Below are 20906 nucleotides of genomic sequence, written 5' to 3'. Positions count from 1 at the left end.
ATCTAAGAGGTGTGAAGTGGTATCTCAGAGTTGTTTTAATTTGCTTAGAGAATTTTTTTTCATGTGATAGTTTTAATTTCTTCTTAAAATTATCTGTTCATATTCTTTCACCATTTATCAATTAGGGACTTGTATTCCTATTAATTTGATTCAGTTCTCCATATATTTTTAAAACGAGGCCTTTATCAAAAACACTGGCTGTAGACATTGTTTTGCTGTGAAAATTCTAACACAGATTATGAAAAGGATGGTTGGTGACTAAAAGAAAACAGTGATCACAAAATTTCATCAAGAATATTTCATAAAATTACAGAATTTCAAAGTTAAAAGGAAACTCACACACACACACACACACACACACACACACACACACACACACACACAGAATCTCATGAAAGACAGTTGACTGAACACCAATGCTCAAGAGCTTTTTCAGGATCTCCATCTCCTAGTGTCTTGGTTCTGGTTTTTCTCCTCTTAGTCTACAGTTGAAAAATAAGACATTTGTATAGAATGTATGATGATTTTAATCATAAATTGACTCATTTACTTCCAGTAAGTTTTGGGAAAATCTTAAAGCATTGGGGAGAACCTATGTCCCCTTGGGTCAAGTGTCAGAAGGTGGATCCATCTTCCAGTCTTTGCACCAGCCAATTAGGTTTGGGGAAAATGCCTATCTTGGCTACCCAGTGCAGACTCATTATTCCCTACTGGGCCCTGATTGGTTGCTCCCCAGGGCAGGGGTCCCTTGTACTCTTTTCCCTATGCCATCTCCTCTGATCACCACTTTCTTAGGACTGCTTTCCCAAGCAACAGTAGTCATCCATATCTGACATCAATACAACCTTCTTAGAACCATCTCTTTCTATTTGAAAGAACCCTCCACATTCACAGGAAAATAGGTATTGAGCATTGTGACCTTGTTGTTTAAAAAAAAAAATAGGAAAAATGTTGTGTTTCTACCCTACAGAGTCAGATCTTGGCTCTATAGTGATGGTTATGTCCCTTTCTGCAATCCAAGTAACTCACAGAGGGTCTTGGGTTGCTCCAGTTTAGCAGTCCTGACCCCTTAAGTTAGTTGTTACAAGGCAAATAGGTGGGACAATGAACAGGAGGCCCAGTTTGGATCCAGGAAGATTCCTCTTCCTGAGTTCAAATCTGGCCTCAGACACTTAGTGGATGTGTCAGTAAGCAAGTCCTGAGTTTCCCCTTCTGTAAAATGATCTGGAAAAGCAAATAGCAAATCACTCCAGTATATCTGCCCCCAAAACCCCAAATGGGATCCCAAAGAATTGGACATAAGTGAACAACAACAGCAACATTTATACAGTGAACAGGAATCCTGCCCAACGCTTTGCTTCCCATCCCCAGCATGGAAATCAGCAAATCTGTCAAGGACAATGCAAGAAAAAAGAGAATCTTAGACCAATGTGCTCATACATGAATTCCATATCCTCCAATCTAATATAGGATTTACCGTCTTGGAATATTTCTCCCTTTGTGGCAATTTCCTGAATCATTCAGCTGCCTTTTTCTCCCCACTCCACTCCCTCCAAAGTGAAACGCAGTACTCAAGCACCAACTAGAGTTGTATATCAACTTCTTAGAAGAAAGCCACTAATGGAGTGCCCCAGGGATCTATTTCTCCTTGACCTTGTGCCCTCTGACATTTTTTTCATGGACTTTGATACAGGGATAGATGGGATGCTCACTAAAATTTGAGATTACAAAGCTGGGAGAGATAGTTAACTTGTTGGATAACAATCACATTTCAAACTAAAAGAAAACAGAACAAAACCTTGACAAGCAATAACCCTGGCTGACTATAAGATGAAATTTAATAGGACTAAATGCAAAGTTTTATATAAAGGATTAAAAAAAATGACTTTTGCAAGTACAAGATGGAGGAAAACACAGCTAGATAATCACTCATCTGAAAAATATTTTGGGGCTTTAGTGGATTACAAGCTCCATATGAGTCAACAGGATAGAATGATACGATAGCAAAAAAAAAAAAAAAAAAAAAAAAAAAAAAAAGCTTATTCAATTGTAGGTTGCATAAAGAAAGAGATAGGATTCAAGACTAAGAAGGAGGTCATCCTCCCAAATTCTACTCTAGTCTGTAATTTAGTGTTCAATTCCAGAACATTTTTGAGAAAGATGTGGATTAACTGGAGATTATCCAGATGAGGGCAGCCACGTTGAAGTTCTTATAATACAGAGTACTATATTTGATTTGAAATCTGGGAACTGAATTCAAATCCTGTCAGTTACTATCTCTGTGACATCTGCCCAGTTATCTAAACTCTCTGGAGCTATTTCCTCCTCTATAAAATGAAGGGGGTTGGTCTAGATAGTCACACTCCTTGGTCATGAACAAGCATCTAAAAGAGCGAGATGTTTAAGTCGGGAGGAGAGATCTCTCTGGTAACAGGAACTTCGGGGATTGTCTCTTGCAAAAGAATTAGTTTTATTTTATTAGGTCCCAGAGGACAGAACTAGGGCTGGTGGGTGGATGTCAGAGAGTCAGATTTAGGTTTGGTGTGAGAATAAATTTATTAGAGAGAAGGAAAGTGAAATGGGTTTCTTCAGAAGGTGGTGAGTTTTTCAGCTTTTTTCAAGAGAAAGTTGGAGGTAACAGAAGGGATTATTGTTGAAATAGTGATTGGATTAGAAGGCTTCTGAAGTCGTTCAGCTCCCAGATTCTGAAATTTTGTGAAGTTTGTAACACTCAAACTAAGACCACCGCCAGCAAGAACACTTTATAAAACCTAAAACAAAGAAGGTAAGGCATTACCTCTGCAGGTAGTGCGCTCCCTGTCTCTAGATGTGTGTCTTTCTGGTGGGGAGCTTGATGATTCCACTGTCAACCATTCCTCTTCTATAAAATGGGGTTATAATAGTGCCTGCCTCCTGAGGGTTGGTGTGAGGATCCGATCCAGTCCAATAAGTGCCTATTTCCTTTAAGGTATAGTGCTAAGGAATGGGATACAATTAATAAAAAGACAATTCTTGCCCTGAAGAAGCTTGCAATCTGAAGGGAGAGCAACATGAAAAAGGATTCAGGAAGAGGTGGGAGGATAGAGGAGCAAGCTCAGGCACTGCTCAAATCCTCCTCCTCTTCCTTCTTCTTTCTTCCTCTTCCTCCTCCTCTTCTTTCTTCTTTCTTCTTTTTCTTCTTCCTTTTCTTTCTTCCTCTTCCTCCTCCTCCTTCTCTTCTTCCTCTCTTTTTTCCTCTTCCTCCTCCTCTTCTTCCTCTTCCTCCTCCTCCTCTTCTTCTCCTTCTTCCTTTTTCTTTTCTTCTGCTGTTCTTCTTCCTTCTCCTCCTTCTCTTCTTCCTCCTCCTCCCATTCTCCTCCTCCTCCCCCTTTCTTCTTCTTTTTGTTCTTCTTCTGCTGCCGCCGCTGTTCCTCCTCCTCCTCCTCGTGTCACAGTAGAGTACAGTAAAACCAGAGTCCAAATCCAGTCTCAGATACTAACTAGTTATGTGACCCTGGGCGAGCCCCTTAACCCCGGCTGCATTCATCTGCTCAGCATCTTCACCAAGAAAGCCCTCTGGCCGGCACCGGCGTGCTGCGGGCCGGGGAGTCACGGAGGGCCGGACACAGCTGGACGAGCGAAGCCAGGGCCGCGCGGGGAGCGCCCACCTCCGGGGGTGTGTGAGCTGGGAGCTCCGGGGGATGCTCAAGCTGGGGATGCAGGGAGGGAACGCAGAGGAGAGCTGGAAGATATGGCTCCGCCCCTTTCCATTACTCTCCCTATTGGCGGAGGAGGGGGCGGGCCTCCCTCGGGGCTACCCAATCAGCACTGTCCGGCGGCGCCGGCGGCGGCAGGTCACGTGGCCCCGGACCGACCACCGGAAGGAGCAGCCCGGGAGCCAGGTGAGTGCTGGGTGGATGTCGGCGCAGGCTCCCGCCTGAAGTCCCCCCGAGGAGCGGGACCACGAGTGGAGGGGGGAGCAGACCTGGTGGAGGGATCTCTTCTCTTCTCCCCATTACGTGAGTCTCTGAGGCGAGCGAGCCCCGGCCTGGGCCGCAGCCTCCCCCGGGGGCTCCCCGTCCTCCCTCCGTGCTCCTGCCCATCCGGGAACCCGGGAGGAAGCGGGACACGGTCCTTGGGGCCCGGGAGGAGGGAGTGGGCCTGGCAGGGATGCGGGGAGGCGGCCGTTGGGTGATGGGGGCCCGAGGGCGCCGGGACTACGGGGAACTGGCGGGAAGAATGGCTTAGGGGAGGAGAGGCGGCCTGTGCTCAGCTGAGGGAGAACCCCGAAGCTCGGGGCTCCGCGGGGCCTCCTGCCGAGCTGATAGTGACCCAGGAATGACATTGGCCGTCTCCAAACCCCTCCTGTCACTCCGTGGGATACCGGGCGGGAGAGAACAAAACGGTTCGGTTTTAGAGAAACTGACCTTGCCCGGAGCACCCCGATGCGACCCCCCACGCCAGGCTCGGCCTGGGGAGAGTCAGAAGGGCCAGGTTCCGGCCCCCGTGAGTGGGGGTTTTCCCGGAGAGGCCCCGCTGTGTGACGGGAGGGGGGGGTTCGGCTCGGCCCCCTCTCGCCGCCTCGGTTTCTCCCCTTGTAACGTGAAAGGGTTGGACGAGGTGATCCCTGAGGTGGCTGTTTGATCCCACGAGAGAAAAAAACTAAAACCGGAATTTTCCGGCATCGCCGAGTTTAAGGTGATTCTGCCAAGGAGCCCGGGGAGAGTCACTCCCCGGAAACCGGGGAAAGGTGGGGGGGACGTGGACGTCGTTGTCCTTTGTTCTGGAAGGTGACCGGACTTCGGAGGCTAGCCGGGCCGGGCCGGTGAACCGGCTTTAAGGGAGGGGGCTGTGCGAGGGCGCCTGCTGAGTGTCCCCTCCAGCCTCTGGGGACAGGGGCCAGATACAGATCAGGACGAGTGGGAAATCCGGGCCTTTAACAGAGCTCCGTGACCGAAGGAACACCCGGTCAGCAATGAAGGCCAAGTGAGAGGCAGAGAGTGACCTCAAAATTACGTGATATGTGTACGCACACATCCTACAGGCACGCACATACGTACACGTATATAATGTATGCGTGCTGTATGGGTGGATACATGTGTGTTGCATATATACAGTGCATACAGACGCAGACACACATCTGTATGGAGAAGGCCCTCCAGGCTTCTGTCCAAAACAGAAATGATTGCTCCTTACATTTACTCCCAGCCGTTTGGGGCCCAAACTTGTGAGTAATCAGTTTTCAAAGTCAAATGCTGCAGAAATGTCTTGAGAGAATGAGGATGAGGAAACGGATGTCAAACTTGTAGAGCCGAGGTCACTGGCCATCTTAAGGCAAGCTCCTCTGAGTTGGAAGCCAGCCGCAGGTGGGGGAGCAACTGAGTGGGTGGTGACGCAATGAGTGAAAAATACTGAGTTGTCTCGTTTTTTGTCAATAGAAAGAAGAAATATATATAGCCTAGCTCTTTTTTCCCTGAGGCTGGAGTTAAGTGACTTGCCCAGGGTCACACAGCTAGGAAGTGTTAAGTGTCTGAGAGCAGATTTGAACTCGGGTCCTCCTGAATTCAGGGCTGGCGCTCTCTCCACTGCGCCACCTGGCTGCCCCACAGCCTAGCTTCTTAAGCTGATATTCTTGACCCTTTATGGAGTCTCATAACAATGTGGGGATTGCACAATCATGATTTATTATCAGGAAATGTTTGATTTATATGTCTGTGTACTCAGGGCAGCATAAACATTTCTGTGGCAAAAAGAGGTCGCAAGTGGAAAAAGTTAAGAAGCCCTGATACAGCCTTTGACTTTTGACCATGTTCTCCTCTGACTATTTTTCAGTCTCTTGCTCTTTCTTCATCTACATCACTCTCTAATTATGTGTCCTTTAGAGCTTCGTCATGGGCCCTCATCTCTTTTCTCGTTCAACCTGGTGACCTCAGCAGTGTGCGGGTGATTTCCAGATCCACCTGTTAGGCCCAGCTCTCTCTTCTGAGCTTCAGTCCAGCTTCACTAACGACATGGTGGACGCTTCAAACGGGATGTCCTGTAGACATTTCTAACTCAACAAGCCCAAAGCAGAATTTCTCTCTATTCCTCCCTCAAACTGCCCTCTTCTGCCCCCTTATTGTCTAGGAGATCGCCATCCTTTTGGGTCCCCGTGTTTGTAAGTTTCATAACATCCAGTCACTTGCCAGATCTCATCCTTCTCTCCACACACACACACACACACACACACACACACAGCTGCCACCCTGCTCAGGCCCCCATGACTAGTCTAGACCAGAAGTATCAGACAGGAGGGCTAGAGTACCACCCAAACCAGATTAACTTTGTTTTAAAAATTAAGACAATTTGCAGCCTGCAAGGATCCTTATGTATGATTTAGTAACCCTGTTTCAATTTTAGTTTGACACCACTGACCTAACCCGTTGCCTTTTCATTGACATCTGTGGCCCAAAACTCAACCCACTCCAATCCATTTTCCACTCAGCGCCAAACTGATTCTCTTACATCGCTCATCTGACCATGTCACCCCTCGTCTCTCCCCCACTCACTGCTCCAGTGGGTCCCTTTTACCTCCAAGAGCCAATAAAAAGTCCTTTGTTTGGCGTTTCAAGTTCTTCCCAACATGCCCCCTTCCTTCCTGTCCAATCTTCTTCCACTCTGAGTGTCCTAGATTGACTTTATTGCTCTTCCTCACACATGACGCTTTATTCCCTTGTCCTGAGACTTTGTACTCCCCATCCCTGGAGTGCTTCCCTTTCCAACTCAGCTCCAATGTCTTCTTGAAGAGGCCTTTGTCCTCAACTGTGAGGGCCCTCCCATCTCTGAGTCTTTCCTCATACTCTTTTCTCCCCTGTGGTCTGCCTTATATACCTTATGTAAATTCCAATGGCCTGTGGCTGATAACAAATCTGGAGGATACCTTGAGGGTCCAATGAAGGATGTGGTTTGGTTTGTTTGTTTTAGGTTTTGGATAATTGAACCTGATAAGTTGGGGACAAATTGGTAGGGAAAGTTCCTCCAAGAGATCGCCTCGAGGCACCAGGGTAAGGCTGCCCACAGTCTGGGCTCCTGCTTCCTTTCCCAGGGCTTATAGAGGCTGGGGTCCAAGCTGATAGCTGTGGAGTTGGAGGCAGTGTCTGGGGGCCTCTGGGCCTGCTCCCTCCCCTCCCTTTGCATTTGAGGAAATTGAAACCTGGGAAGATTATGATTCATCCAGCATTACCCAGATAGTAAGTGACAGAGGTTAGATTTGCACTGAGATCTTATGACCTCAAATCCATAATCTTTCCCCTGCATCAGAATGTTAAGTAAAATACCAAGTCTCTGCTTTGCTATTATTATTCTTGAGAAAATAGGGAATTGATTCAGAAGTAAATCCCCAGTTCATTCAACGAATATTTATTGGGAGATTACTGGTGCTAGGAATTAAAACAGAAATGAAATTGTCCTTGTCTTCATGTTTACAAATAAAGAAATGGAAGGCTTATTTGGAAGAAGAAAAAGCACTAACCATGGGGGGGTGGGGGGCAGATCTTAGAGAAAATCCAGGAAGGCTCCACAGAGGGAGTGGTGTCTAAACTAAGCTTAGAAAGACTATCTGGACCCTGATAAGAACAGATGGAGTGGCGTGTTTGGGGGCCCTGGGTAGGACTCGTTGGAGTTCTGAGATTCTGAAATAAGGTTGGAATTAGAAGTCCCACCCACTCAGGGAGGAATAAATGCTAGCTGAAGAGATGGGAGGGAGACCCTGAAGGTTTTGGGGGGAGATGGAGGGAGGCTCAGACTTAGGTCTTGGGAAGCTGATGATGGTGGTTGTGGGAGATGACTGGTAAGGAGATGGGCATGGAATGGGCAGGATCTTTGGCAGGTGCCGAGCTGAGGGTTGGAGGGGGTTGAAGAGAGAGGTAGCAGATGCTGCCCAGGCCGGATCCAGCCCTCCTGATTTCCTGACTCATTTTATCTCCTAGTCCCTGCATGGAGGGAGGCTGGCCTGCACATCTTTACTGCTTGATTTCAGGATTGCTCCAGCCTCATCTTGGCCCAAACTCAGCCCCCTCTCCACACTCCCACCAAGAAGAAAAAAGGAACAGGTAAAAGTTTGCCACAAGCTCATCAGAGACATAAAACCTTCTGAGCCCCAAGATATGTTTGCCCTGCGACAAGCCCCTTAGCTTCCTTTTGCTGGATTGAAATGGGAGGAGAATTTGACTAAGTCCCTCTGCTCTGAGAGAAGAAGCTGGTTCTTGAATCCAGTGCTGATTTGGGGTATGGGGAACCCCAGGGGCCTCTGGTTATACTGACTTTGAGCTCTTCGGGTCTCTCTCACCCCTGCAGGCCTGGGCGCAGGCATGGAGGCCAGGCCCACAGACCTCGCTGAGGGTGCTGATGGTGATGGGCCTCTGCGGGTTAAGGTACGGCCGAAGGCCGCGGGGGACGAGGCTGCCCTTTGGGAACTCCTGGAGGTGGTGGCGGCCGAGATGGGGTCAGCCCTCGGAGCCCGGATGCTGCGGCGGCCGTGGTTCCTGCTGCTCCTGGGATGTGGCTTCACTCTCCTGGCAACCTCATCCCGTTCCCTGTTGCTGCCCTTGCTGGTCCTGGCGCTGCTCCTGGCTGTTGGCCGCCCCGCGTTGGCTCATGTTTGGGCTCTCTACGCCCACCAGGACATGAGTCTTGGTCTGAGGGCTCCAGGGGCCCCAGGCTTTCGGTTCTGGGTGGCTGAGGACACAGATGGCAGTGTGGTGGGTATGGTGGGTGTGTCAGGGATTGGGAAGAGTGGAGATGGGGAGCTGGAACTGAGGGCCCTGGCTGTAAGCCACGAGCATCGGGGTCATGGGGTGGGCAGGGCCCTGTGCCAGGCTGTGCTGGCCTTTGCCCGCGGCTCCCCTGGCTGCCAGGTCGTGGTGCTGGACACACATGTGCTCCATAGTCCTGCCCAGAGGCTCTTCTCCAGCCTTGGCTTCCATCCAGGCCCTACATGCCTGCAGCCTACACTTAGTGGATTCCTGGCCGACCTCCCTGTCACTCGCTACCACTATTCCCTGACTGGCAACAGAACTGAAGATAACAGTCCTGTGGGTGAGGACTGAACCTTCCACTTGTCAGCCAGGGCCTGAGCCTCCCACCCACCAATCTGCTAGCCCAGAGATGCCTCTGTGCCTCCTGGGGATGGAGGTCCTTATGTCAGCTCTGCAGCCTTGAGACTGGCGGTGAGCCTATGGTGGGCGGGCACCGAGGTCGGGAGTATTGTTGAGGGGCTAGATGTGGTGATGGGTCAGACAGGGCTTCTGGGAACAACTTTCATGGCCTGAACTGAGATCAGGGCCGGAGAGGGCCTTCTAATCAATCTGGCTTCAGAAGAAAGACGTCGAGGGATTCTGGCCGTCTGGGGGCACCTGGAATGGTCACCACAGCATTCATGGTTTGGCTGAAAGAACCTGTCCCGGCTGCCCCCAAATTCAATGAACCATTTTGGAAGATAGTGAAGTCACTATTTCTCAGGGGCCTCAATGAGAGGCTAAATGATCCTTTGTCAGAAGTATAAAAGGGATGGGGGAATGGTCAGATTCTGAGCCTGAGGGAAGCTGATTTGCAACTAGCACAGACGTTTTATAATTTCTTGTTGGATTGGGGCTTGGATAGGATCTAAGAAAATAAAACCTTCCCGACCCTGCTCAGCTTTGTCTCTCTCTGTTGGACACTTTTCAGAGGACCATTAGAGAGGAAAGCGGGCACCTGGTGCTTCCTTCTCTTAGAGATGGCAGATCTGGTTGTGTCCCCACCGGCCTCCTGCCCCAGCTAAGCCTGCACCTGTGAAGCACCCACCCTCGGCCTTAAGTCTCATGGAGTGGAAACCTGTTCACAGGGATCCTCCCTTAGGGTCGAGCAGTCGGCCATTGCTCAGGGAATTCGTCTTTCCCTTCTCAAGTTTTCTGATCTATGGGTCCCCAACCACCCCAACCCTGAAGGCTGCTCAGGTCCTGGGCTTCCCCAGAGGCCTGCTGGGGTGGAAAGAGTATATGCAGCGTGTGCCAGCCCTTAGGAAGGGGAGCACAAGGCAAAGGAGCTCTGGGCCTGCCCCTGGAAGCGTCGCTTGGGTGCTCTCAGTTCGGTGCTTCACCAGTCCCTCCTCCCTCCAAGCCTCTGCCAGAAGGAGAGCAATAAGAGCTCTCCGCTCCAGAACTAACTGAGCACGTTGGGAGCAAAGTGCTCTGTAAGCCAATTAGCAAGCATTTATCGTCTGGCTGGAAATGGGCTGGGTGCTGGGGGTGCAGACAAGGAGGGATGGACGCCTCGGAGAGATGGGCCTTCTGGCTGTGGCCGTGGTCCTCATCACCATGTGCTGCTGCCAACTCCTGGCACCTGCTCCTAACTTCTCTGCCCTTCTTTCCCTTCTCTCTCCTGGCACCAGGCCCTTTTCTATGTCGCTGAGTATTTTCCATTTCTTTTTTGGAGAACAGACTTGGAAGGTTAGGTATTAGATAAAAACCTAAAGCAAAAACCTCACCTCAGGCCGAGCGGCCTCTGAGTCTGACCTAGAGGTTTTCCCAGGTGTGGAGGGCACCCAAGTCACCCACTCCCTTCTCTACCTCAGACAAGACAGAAAGGGCCTCTTCTCTCCCAAAGAGCCACAAGCGTCGGCCAGATCTGGTCCGATGGGCTGAGCTCTTTGATCCATTAGAAGTGTCGGGCATCCTCTTAGCCAAACAGGAGGTCTTACCTTTCCTGTCCATGGGGATCTCACATGGGAAGCTCCCTCCCATCTGAGCTAGCCATTGGATTCACTATATCACCTACCAGCATGTCCCTGAGGGGCAAAAATTCAAGTTATCCTTGGCCTGGGAGAGGCTAGAGTTCCTGTGGGCCTCTGAGGCCTGGGCTTGTCCCTAATCCACATCTGCTGCTGGCCGAGGCTCCAGTAGCTCTGGGTGGGATGCACATTGAAGTAAACCTGTTTCTGTTTCCTCCAGTTTATGGCCTTGTTTGTACAATGGTGCTGATCGGGGTGGGTAGGGGAAGAAGTGGAGACCCTTAAGCCCACTAGTCAGGCCCTTGGGATCTGAGGAGGTAGGGCACTAAACCCAAATTTGATGTGGGTGTTTTGATAGGAAAACTATTCTTACTTGGACCACTAAAGAGAGATGCTTCTGGGATCTCGAAAACGGGCTGTTGAGTGTGGAACCCTTTCCCAGGTGCATGATTCCTAGATCTGTAATTTTCTTCTTCCTTGCAAATAAACCCTCAAAAATGTTTTTGTGTGGGCTGGAGTATGTGGCAAGAGGGAGGGGGGATGGAAGTTGATTGGGATCCTGCTTGGGCTCCAAAAGGACAGTGGTACCTGTAGAAACAGACCAGGTAAGAAAGGTCTCCAAGCCAGGCAAGTTCAGGGCCTCGAGCAGGCTGTGGCCAATGGGAAAATCCAGAAAGGGGTGGAGAGGAACGCCCTGGAGCTCAGGGCAGAGGTGGTAAATCCCAAGAAGCCTTGGTGGCCTGGGAAGCTGGCTGTGAAGCCTGAGACCCTGGGCCTGGGATCCTTTCTCCTTTCTGCCCCTTCCCCTCCACCAGGAGGAAGCATCTTGTGAGCTGGTAGCTCTCCTTCTCTAGCCACCCTCTGTCCAGTATGCTCTGCGCTGAGGGCACTTAGCAGTGCTGGGGTCTGGCCAGCTTGGGGTTTGGAGGGTTCCTGCACATGAGCAGTTGGGGCCCCTTCCTCCTCTCCCTGTTTCTGTATCTCTGAGTCTCTCCTGGCACAGATGGCAAACCTACTCTGGCTCTCACCTTCCCTAGCAGCTCCCAAACTGTAGGATTTGTTTCCCCAAACTGTTGACTTTGCATAATGGGCCTTATGCTCCAAAGTGTGCCGCGTGCCCCACTGGGAGCCACAGAGACAGGCTGGCTGAGCTGAACAGCAGGCCAAGGAACACAGCTGGGGGAGGTGGCCACCTCGGGGCCAGGGGTGGGGATCTGAGGCCACTGGGAGCCTTGTGTGTTCAGCCCTTCTCTCCTCTCCGGCCACCCTGGCTAGTGCCAAGGATCATCCGCCATAATTCCCCCCCTTTCCCGACTCAGCTTAAAGAACTAAACTAGTTTAAACCTGCACAAAGGCTTAGAGGATAACTTGAATTTTTGCCCCTCAGGGACATGCTGGAAGGTGGCATAGTCAATATAGTGCTAGATTTAGAGTCAGGAAGATCCGAGTTCCAGTCCTGCCTTAGATATTTACTACTTGTGTGATTCTGGGGGAGTCATTTAATCAGTCTGCTTCTCTGTTTTCTTTTCTAAAATGAGTATGTTAATAGCACCAGTGTACCTTTGTTGTTGTTATGAGAATCCAAGGAGATAATCTATGTAAAGTGCTTGGTAAACCTGAAAGTACTTCGGAAAAAATACTAATAATTTAAGTTCAATCCAAAAACAAAGTGTGCTATAAAATACCCATCGCTTTTTTGCCTTTAACCTTGCTGTTGGGAATCTGAAGCCACACCCTGTTACCCACTTGCACAGGTGACTATCAGTTTTGGAGTAAGGAAAAAAGAAAGGATAACAGCAGGTAAGAGGCAAATAGTCCAGCTTTGAAGGGACCTGGGCCCTCCAGACTTCTCCCAGGATTACAGATGGCCTCCATCTGCTGCCCTGGCCTCCCTGCCCGGCTGAGCATTTTATAGAGGCAGAGTCCCCACGGGGGAGAGAGAATCCAGTCTGAGCCGGGAGAAAAAAAAGCAAAGAAAAATCGGGATTCCCGTGGGTCTCAAGCTACCCATGTCAGGAGGGATACATAGAGTAAGAAACAAAACGCCCCAAAATCCTGAGGGAAGTGAGACTTTCCATCCCCGACCCAAAGCCTCCCGTGAGGAAGGAAGGGTCAGGAAATGGCCAACAAAAGAAACGGACCCAGTCCAGATGTTTCTGTCTCTGGAACAATGATCTGCGGAAGGCATGAACTGGAGGCAGAAGGGGCATCAGTATCTCCATTTATTGTTTCATTTCTCCCCAACCCCCTCCCAGATGAAATGACCAAAGCCAGACTCTGGTTGCCAGCCAGGGAAAGGGGAGGGCAGGACAGGCCAGGACAGGCCCCTCAGAGAGGAGGGGAGCTGGTGGGCCGGGGAGAAGGAAGGGCCACCAGGAGAAGAGACGAGAGGAGGCACAGAGACGATGAGAGTAACCCTAGGGGAGGCAGGGGAAGGGGAGGCAGGCGGCCCCCCCGCTGGAGGGTGAGAGCCTGCTACAAGGAGGGGTAGGAAAGGGCACAGGAGGAGAGTTTCAGAATTGGGGGGTCACTCCCCAGCTCCTAGGACCTTGTTCCATGGGCCTAAAAGGACAAAGCTAGAGCTGCTGGGGCCTTTCCCCAGAACTCTGAAGGAAGAATCTGGACCCTTGGCTTTGCCAGGGAGCCAGCATTGTGCGTGAAGTGGGGTCGGCCTTGGGGCGCGAGGCAGAGGAGGACACTTGCTGGGCCCCAGGCCTGGGAAAGGGAGTCAGACAGATGGGTCCTACAGCAATACTCCTATTCTGCCTCAGAGCCCCACCCTGGGGGGATGAGCCCCTCCCTGACCCCACCTCCCCCTAACCTGCATTTCTACCCCAGTCCCTACCCCTATCTCCTGTGGCTCTTGCCCAGTCCCTTCCCTAGTGGTCGCCTCCCAGCCAGAAGCGGGCAGGCAGTGACAGCACATGTCCCCCTCCCCAGACGTGAGCAGGGTGGGGAATCCTCCCAGGGAGGGGAGGCAGTGCTCCCCAAACACCAGATCGTCTTCCCTGAGCATTCTAGAGGGCAGGACCTTCCACCTGAACCCCTGCCCCCCCCAACCCAGCCCCGGGACCCCCTTCCCACCCCAAGCTTATAATGGGAAAAGGATGGGGGATCAGTCCCCCTCAGAACCACACACATATGTACACACACACACACACACACACACACACACACACACACACACACACATCCCTATATCCATCCATCCATCCACCCAAGTTAAAATGGTGCTGTGAAGAGAGAAGCCTCCTGGGGCCAGTCCTGAGAGTGGAAGGGAGAGGGGAGAGTGGGCTGTGGAGGGATAGCACAGCGGGGGGCCTCTCCCACTGCCGGCAGGAGCTCCTCTTCCAGGTCATCTCGGGCCCCTGGCCTGCCTGGCCCCGGGGCTGCATCCAAGGGCCAGGCTCTTCTCCGTGTGCAGGCCTCACATGGGGGGGATGAGGAGTCCAGACATGGCTAGGGAGAGGGAGAGAAAAGTCCGAGAAAGCAAGGGGTCCGGGAGCTCTGCTCCTCCCCCTCCCCTCCCGCAGACCTGCTCCTTGTCCTTGGCTCCGTCCGGCTGGGAGACAGGGGCGAGACACACGCTGGGCCAGCCCAAGAGAACCGGAGCCCCTGCCCCCACCCCAGCCAGGGCTCACAACCAGCAATCCCAGGGGCAGGCTCCGGGGACAGAGGAGAGAACAGGCAGAGACGGAGGCAGAGAGTGGCCCTCGAGGCCGGCTGCAGGACACATACTGTGCTTAGGAGTAGGCCAGTCCCTGTAGGGCCCCAGGGGGGGAATGGAACTTGTCCGAGTCCTCAAAAGCTGGGTCTGTGTCCAGAAGGAGGAGGGCGGAGGGGGCAAGAGAGACAGAGGAAGGAAGCAGCGATGGGCAGGAGACAGGCAGGGAGTCACGGCAGGGATCCAGCGGGGAGGGGAGGAAGAGGCAGGAGGAGAGAGGGAGAAGGGTAAGATGAGTGGCCAGAGGGAGCAGCAGCAGCAGCTAAGAGCTGTCCCTCCCACTCCCACCAGGACTCCCAGCCCTCCCTCCTCTGGAGACCTTCCCCCACTGAAGCCCTGCTGGACCAAGGCTGGGCCGATGCATTCCCCCAGGGTGAAGACACTGGCAAGGACCCACCCCTGCTCACTTGCCTCTCCTGAGCCCTCACCACCAAGGCCCTGGGGCTCGGGCTCCCCTGGGTCCTCCCTGGCCCTGCCATGGAGAGGCCTTGTGGGCCCCAAGGAACCTGCAACTTTCCCAGCCTGGGGCCCGGGCAGATCGGGCTTGAAGGGGTCTGGTGAGGGGGGAAGCACAGGCTGCCATTATGGGATATCCCGAGGCAGACAAAGCCCCAGGAGCCTGGCAAGCCTGTGGGAACACCCTTTCCTGATCAGCCCTACACAAAGGGACTTATTTCTTGGGTCTAACTAAAGCCTGGTCTCATCTAGCCTGAGATACAGTGAAGGGTCAGAAGCACTGAGGGCCAGCCTGTTCCCCAGGATCCTCTCACAGTATTTCCTTTTCTTCCAGCCTCTGCACGTCCCACATGTGATGAGAACGGTGAGACACAGGGCCTTAAAGTGATTGGGGTTGAAGGCTTCTGGTATTCCCACGGCCCTTCTGGGGTCGTCTCTGCCCCACTGCTCTCTGATCCTCCTTCCCCCTTACGGCCTTCCCTCTGGAGCCTTCATCCCAATTCTGACCCAGCTTCTCTGACATTCTCAGGGCACCGGGAAACCTTTTCATGGCCTCTTGTGGGCCCTGGACAAACATTCCCTGATGGTTGTCGAATTGAATTATTTCTGCCCCTGTCTCCTCAGCTCAGTGTCAGCCATGGATCTGACGAACAGATTCTCTGCTCTTTCGCCTGGGTCCCATCATTGTGAACATGCACCAATGACTCTGGCTCCAGGACTGGGCCCTGGGGGGACCTTCTGTGCCCAACATCAAGGACTCCCCTTCTAATCAGCTGTGAGCCCTGCTCTCCCTCTGCGACACAAGTGCCAGATGTTCCAAGATTGTGGGTAGGATCCAGATGACAAATCCCATCTGCTGTCCCCCTTGTCTTCACAGCCCATCACTTTATATTAGTAATCACCCACATTTCTGTAATGCTTTAAGGTTTACAAAGCGCTTTCCTCACAACAACCCTGTGAGGTAGGTCTTATCCCATTGGTTAGTCCAGCTGAGAATGAACGCCGGGAGAAAACTCGATCTCAGCCAGGACCCGAGGCTTCTGTCTCCCAAGTCCCTTCCCACTGCCTCTCCTTGGAGAGGGGCTTGCAGCGGTTGCCCCTCACCCAGGGCTTCTGTGAGGCTCCACCTGAACGGACGTCTGGGAAAGCGCTTTGAAAAGCATAAAGGGCTATCCCTGGGGGAAGGGTCATGGGAACTCTCCCAGACCTCTGACCACCAGGGAGAGGACCACGTGTTTAGCCAGTGTTTGCCTAACCATGGTTTTGGAGTTTGTGGACGCTCCAGTTCACCCAAGACGGTCCCTCAAAGGTCATTACAGCTAGGGCTGCCCTTCCCAGGTCTTCATCCAACAGAGTCCAGGCCTACTGAATCAACAAGAGTGTGTGTGATCCAAGGTCTTCTCTAAGGAGGACTTGGGACTCTGTTTTTTGGGCTCACAGACTGGGAGGAGCGCCTCTCCCCCCTCCGACCTGGGAACCGGCCTCCAGGATGACCACCCAGAACTGAAATACCTGCCCACTCTGAGACTAAGGTCTACTAAGGACCTGCTCTTTAGAAAGCCAGCCAACCAATGGGGCAACTGATTCCTTCAGTCCCCATTCATGGGCACCTTTGGGGGTACAGGCTGGGAGCCTGGCCCCAGTTCAGTTTCCCAGCAGAAGGCAGCTGGCTCCCACATTTTCTTGCTTCCTCTTGATCAGAGGAGCCCACCCTGGGAGCCGGTCACCGCCAAGGCCCAAGGCCTCCAGCTGAGAGCCGCCAGCCAACCCCCTCAGCTCGCTCAGCTCTGTGTCCATCACAGAGACAGGTTTGGTGAATAGTAGCTGACTCACCTTGCAGGGCACTGCCATTAGTGCTGGTGCAGGCAGGGGGCGGGGAGCCAGGCGGGCGCACCACAGGGGCGAAGGCGCTCTTCTGCTTGACTGCAGAGATCATGTTGACCGGCGAGAAGGAGAAGACGCTGGTGGTGGGGGCAGCGGCCGGGAGGGAGATGGAGGAGGCTGCAGCCAGCGGAGGGCTGGAGGGCATGACTCCGGGGAAAGGGTGGGGAGCAGGAGTGGCGCAGGAGACACAACAGGGAAACAGCACTATAGAGAGCGTCCAGGGGGCAGCCTGGCTGGGCACCTGCTGCCGCTGCCCTCCCCCCAAGAACCCGAGGTGGGGAGCGGAGAGGAGAACTACCCTGAGGCGGGGGACAACCGGACCCTCTGGGCCAGAGGCGAGGAAACAGAACGGACTTCCCAGGACTTGGCAGAATCCAGCAGAGCCCTGATTCCCTAGCCCTGACCTGATGAGTCTCCCTAGGCCCAGGTGATAACCAGGGGCTCTGACAACAGCCCGGCCCATGGTGGGGTGAGTGAGTTAGCCCTCATGGCCACGGCACCTTGAGAGAGATCAGTAGGACAAAAGACTGTTCCTTGCTGCTGAGGCTTAGAGCAGCCCAAATCCTTTCCAGGAAGGGGCAAAGTGTGAAGGGGACCTAAAATGGGGGTGGGCCAGGGGGAGGTCAGGGAGCTGGAACCGTTGGCTTTAAAAGAGAAGCTGGGGCAAAGGAGCGTTCAGAGGGATGGTGGCGCGAGGCTTTAGGCACAAACAGCGTTTGTATCAGAGGTTAGCAAGGGCCCAGCAAGCATCGGGAACACCCAAGAGCCCTCAGAAGTCGCCTCATCCAGCTTCCGGCTAAGCGGTCCCAAACCAGGCCGCCCTCAGAACAGCCTTCCTTTTAGGCCCTTTCTCATATTCTACAGAAATGTGCCCCAGGGAGCACATCCAAGCCCTTCCTCCGGACATCTGAAGGCAGTGCTCCAGTTTGCCCCCAAAGCCCCGTCTTCAGGCTAAATGCTGCCGCCTCTTTCCTGGTTCCTCTGGCCTGGCAGAGTTTCCTCATCTTGCTTCCTTCTCGCACCTGCTCCACTTTATCAAAGCCTTTCTCGGAGGTGACAAGCCCAGAACTGGGTATGATGGTCCAGAAGCCCCCGGTAGGGTGGGGTAGGGAGTCGGCCTCCTGCAATTGCCAGACCATGGCCTGTCTCATCCTGGATCTTCCCTCACTAAGCCATCATATCTGCTGCTGGCTGCAGCGTCCCATTGCTGACACACTCAGGTCCCCAGGGTGGTTTCCCTTGAACTGTCGTTTCCCCGCTGTTCCTCTTCAGCCAACTGTGTTAGACGCTGGACTTCTTCCCCTGGGCCGTGCAGTGCTGCAACTCAGACTCAACCTGGGCAAACAACTTTCTCGCTCTCTCCCCTTCCCTTTCTCCTCTCTCTGTCTCTCTCTGTTTCTGTCTCTGTGTCTCTCTTTTCTCTGTCTCTATTTCTGTCTCTGGTTCCCTCTTTGTCTCTCTGTCTCTATCTCTCTCTCACAAACCCCTCCCCCCACATCCTCCAAACTTCTCCATTTTTGCTGCTTTCTTCCCAGGCACCCGAGTTTGTAACCTTGGAATCATGCTTGACTCATTCCTCCCTCCCCATTCACACGACCACCATTCTTCAGGTTCTCATCCAATCTCACCTGAACTTTTGGAAGAATCTTAACAGGTCTCCCTGTTTCCAATCTCGTCTCCAATCTACCCTCTACACAACTACCAAAATAATCTTCCTGAGGCAAAGAACTGACCGTACCTGATTGGCGAGGGCCTCTATAGCCAAGTGACTCCAGCATGCTTTTACCTGTCACCTTAACTATCTTGTAGTTAATTTTACTATCATCACTCCTTTCCAGTTCTGGAATTATAATTAAAACCAATAGCACCACTGCTACTAGAAAGTCCGTGTCAATTTATACCATTCACTACCCTGTAACTCCCCAAATTGAAATATAGCTCCCATTCCTCTATATATTTGCTACCCACTCCACAGAATGTCAATTCTTTCAGAGCAAGACTATCCCACTTTTGGATTTGTTTCCCAGCTGCTCATTTAATACACACTTCATTCATACCCATTCTCTGCTAAAACAAACAAGCCCTACAAAAACCTTCAGTAGCTCCCTACTACCTCTAGGATAAAATACAAGCCCTTCAGCATCTAAGTTACTGCACAATTAAGTTCCAGCCTAGTCTTCCAACCTTATCAGGCTGTACTCTTCTTTGTGCACTCAGTGTTCCAGCCAGGCTGGAGAACTAGCTGTTCCCGAAATGTTTGCTATTCTATCTTCTGGCTCTGTGCATTTATACAGACCATCCCCCATAGCTGAAAGATACTCCTTCCTCCTCTCTATCAAGAAGATACCTTCGAGAAGAGCTGCCACCTTTTCTTTGAAACTCTCCCTAATTGTCCCTAGTTGTTGGTGCTCTCCTAGGTCTCAAATTGGCAATGCTCTTTCTTATTGAAGTACATAGTATATTTCCTCCCTTTCTCCCAGAAGCATATATATTCCTCTAAGGCAGGGACTATTTTGTAGCACTGCTCCTTGTATAGAATAGGTACTTAATAAATGATTGATAAATTGAATACTATATTTGAACAGATGATTTTGTATTAAATTTTATTTTCTTGTCCAACCCTTTCTGGATCCCAGTGAAGTTTGCCAGTTTGATGACTATCCCTTCCGTCTCTAAAAACACATCTTTATCTAAGTCACTCGTGAACATCTAAAACAAAAAAGTCCGAAGGTATTTCACTAGTGACTTCTCTCTAGGTTGACATCAATTCATTTATCCAAACTTTGAGTTCAGCCAGTTATCAATCTGCTTAACAGGATATTTTTACATTTCTCTAATCTGGTCCACAAGGTTATCTTGAGAGACTGTCAAATATTGAAATCTGGGCAAATTGTGGCCTATTACATCCCCCAAATATACCAACCTAGAATGAGAAGATAATGACTTTAGTTGGCCATAATTTTTTCTTAACAAATCCAGGCTGCCCTGTCATGAATAATTCATGAATTATTCAGCTAAGAGAATATGACATTCTATTACAAATTTTACTAAGAATCAAGTGCTGGGTCATCAGCTCATAGTTTAGGGGACTCAACTTTCCCCTTAAACAACATCAGATTATTTTTGCTTTTCTCCAGTTCTCTGGCTCTACAGTTTGTGATCTTTCAAATATTGTTGAACTGACTATCTCAGGCAGCTGGGTGGTAAAGTAGATACAGCACTGGGCTGGGAGGCAAAAAGTCTCATCTTCCTGGGTTCAAATCTGGTTTCTGACACTTCCTAACTGTGTGGCCTGGGCAAGTCACTTCACTCTGTTTACTTAAGTTTCCTCATTGTAAAAATGAGGTGGAGAAGGACATGGCCAACCTCTCCAGTAACTTTGCCAAGAAAACCCCAAGTGGGGTCACAAATATGACTGAAAAACAACAAAAGGAAAACAATGGCAGAAAATATTAATAATGCAGATTTAACTCAAAAGTGTGCAATATCACATCACCAACTTATGTTTTTTTTTTTTATCATCAAAGGGATCATGTAAAGTGCCTTGCAAGTCTAAAACCACAATATATGTTAGCTAGTAGTATAATTCATCCTGATAAATTGAACTCATCGAGGGCAGAGAGATTTGGCCTTACTATTTCCTCAGTTGTCCAGATTTCATCTCCTTAAACTACTTTTTCCCTATCCTTTGTGTTTTAAAAATTATTTTCCTTAACAGGGAATGCAGAGGTAAAATAAGAGTGGATTAATTCTGTCTTCTCTTTACTATCCTCTGTCTTCCTCCCCTTCACTAGGGCCACATCTTCATTGTTTGTTCAAAGTTGCTTTAAAACTCATCTGTAGCATTCTTGCTCCTCCAAATCTTCCCTTACTCCAGCCTTTAGGTTTCCTTGGGATTATTTTCACAAGATCATGACTCTCTTTGCCTTCCATCCTTGGCTGTACAGCATCAATTTCATTTTATCAGAAGATCATAGAAGGAAGATCATATAATTCAGCCCCCCTTTTTCTAGAGATGAGAGGCACAGAAAGCTTAAGTAATCTGACCAAAGTCAAACTGTGTTGAAGATGGGCTTGGAATGTAGGATTTCCTGATTCTGAGTCCAGTGCTCTTTC

At 51.0% G+C, this 20906-nt stretch overlaps 2 protein-coding genes across 9 annotated transcripts in view; one reads left to right on the top strand and one right to left on the bottom strand.

The window, feature by feature from the left end:
- The first annotated feature begins 2761 nt into the window (after nt 1-2761).
- LOC141546449 (putative N-acetyltransferase camello) lies at nt 2762-11224 on the top strand. 6 transcript variants are annotated; one of them, XM_074274284.1, is made up of 4 exons: nt 3738-3881; nt 7947-8069; nt 8314-9054; nt 9685-11224. In XM_074274284.1, the coding sequence occupies exons 3-4, from the start codon at nt 8328-8330 to the stop codon at nt 9693-9695; spliced, it is 738 nt and encodes a 245-aa protein (XP_074130385.1). In that variant the 5' UTR covers nt 3738-3881; nt 7947-8069; nt 8314-8327; the 3' UTR covers nt 9696-11224. The 6 variants fall into 6 exon arrangements, with proteins under 6 accessions (XP_074130383.1, XP_074130385.1, XP_074130380.1 ...); XM_074274283.1 differs by having other exon boundaries at nt 3871-3998; XM_074274280.1 differs by adding an exon at nt 6943-7022 and having other exon boundaries at nt 3879-3998; nt 8314-11224.
- A 1694-nt stretch (nt 11225-12918) lies between these two features.
- Nucleotides 12919-20906, bottom strand: part of EBF4 (EBF family member 4) — a 98031-nt gene continuing 90043 nt past the window's right edge. For 2 of the 3 annotated variants that reach the window (XM_074274273.1, XM_074274275.1), the window contains 3 exons: nt 16740-16937; nt 14465-14540; nt 12919-14185 (listed from right to left, as the gene is read on the bottom strand). In XM_074274273.1, coding sequence (XP_074130374.1) covers nt 14470-14540; nt 16740-16937 — 269 coding nt within the window. In that variant the 3' untranslated portion in view covers nt 12919-14185; nt 14465-14469. The remainder of the gene's footprint in view (nt 14186-14464; nt 14541-16739; nt 16938-20906) is intronic. The other variant, XM_074274274.1, reaches the window with a different exon arrangement.

The sequence above is a fragment of the Sminthopsis crassicaudata genome, chromosome 6 (genome assembly GCF_048593235.1).
Source record: "Sminthopsis crassicaudata isolate SCR6 chromosome 6, ASM4859323v1, whole genome shotgun sequence".
In the NCBI taxonomy this organism is placed as follows: domain Eukaryota; kingdom Metazoa; phylum Chordata; class Mammalia; order Dasyuromorphia; family Dasyuridae; genus Sminthopsis; species Sminthopsis crassicaudata.
Note: the sequence above shows the minus strand (reverse complement) of the source record. Positions and strands in the feature narration are given on the sequence as shown.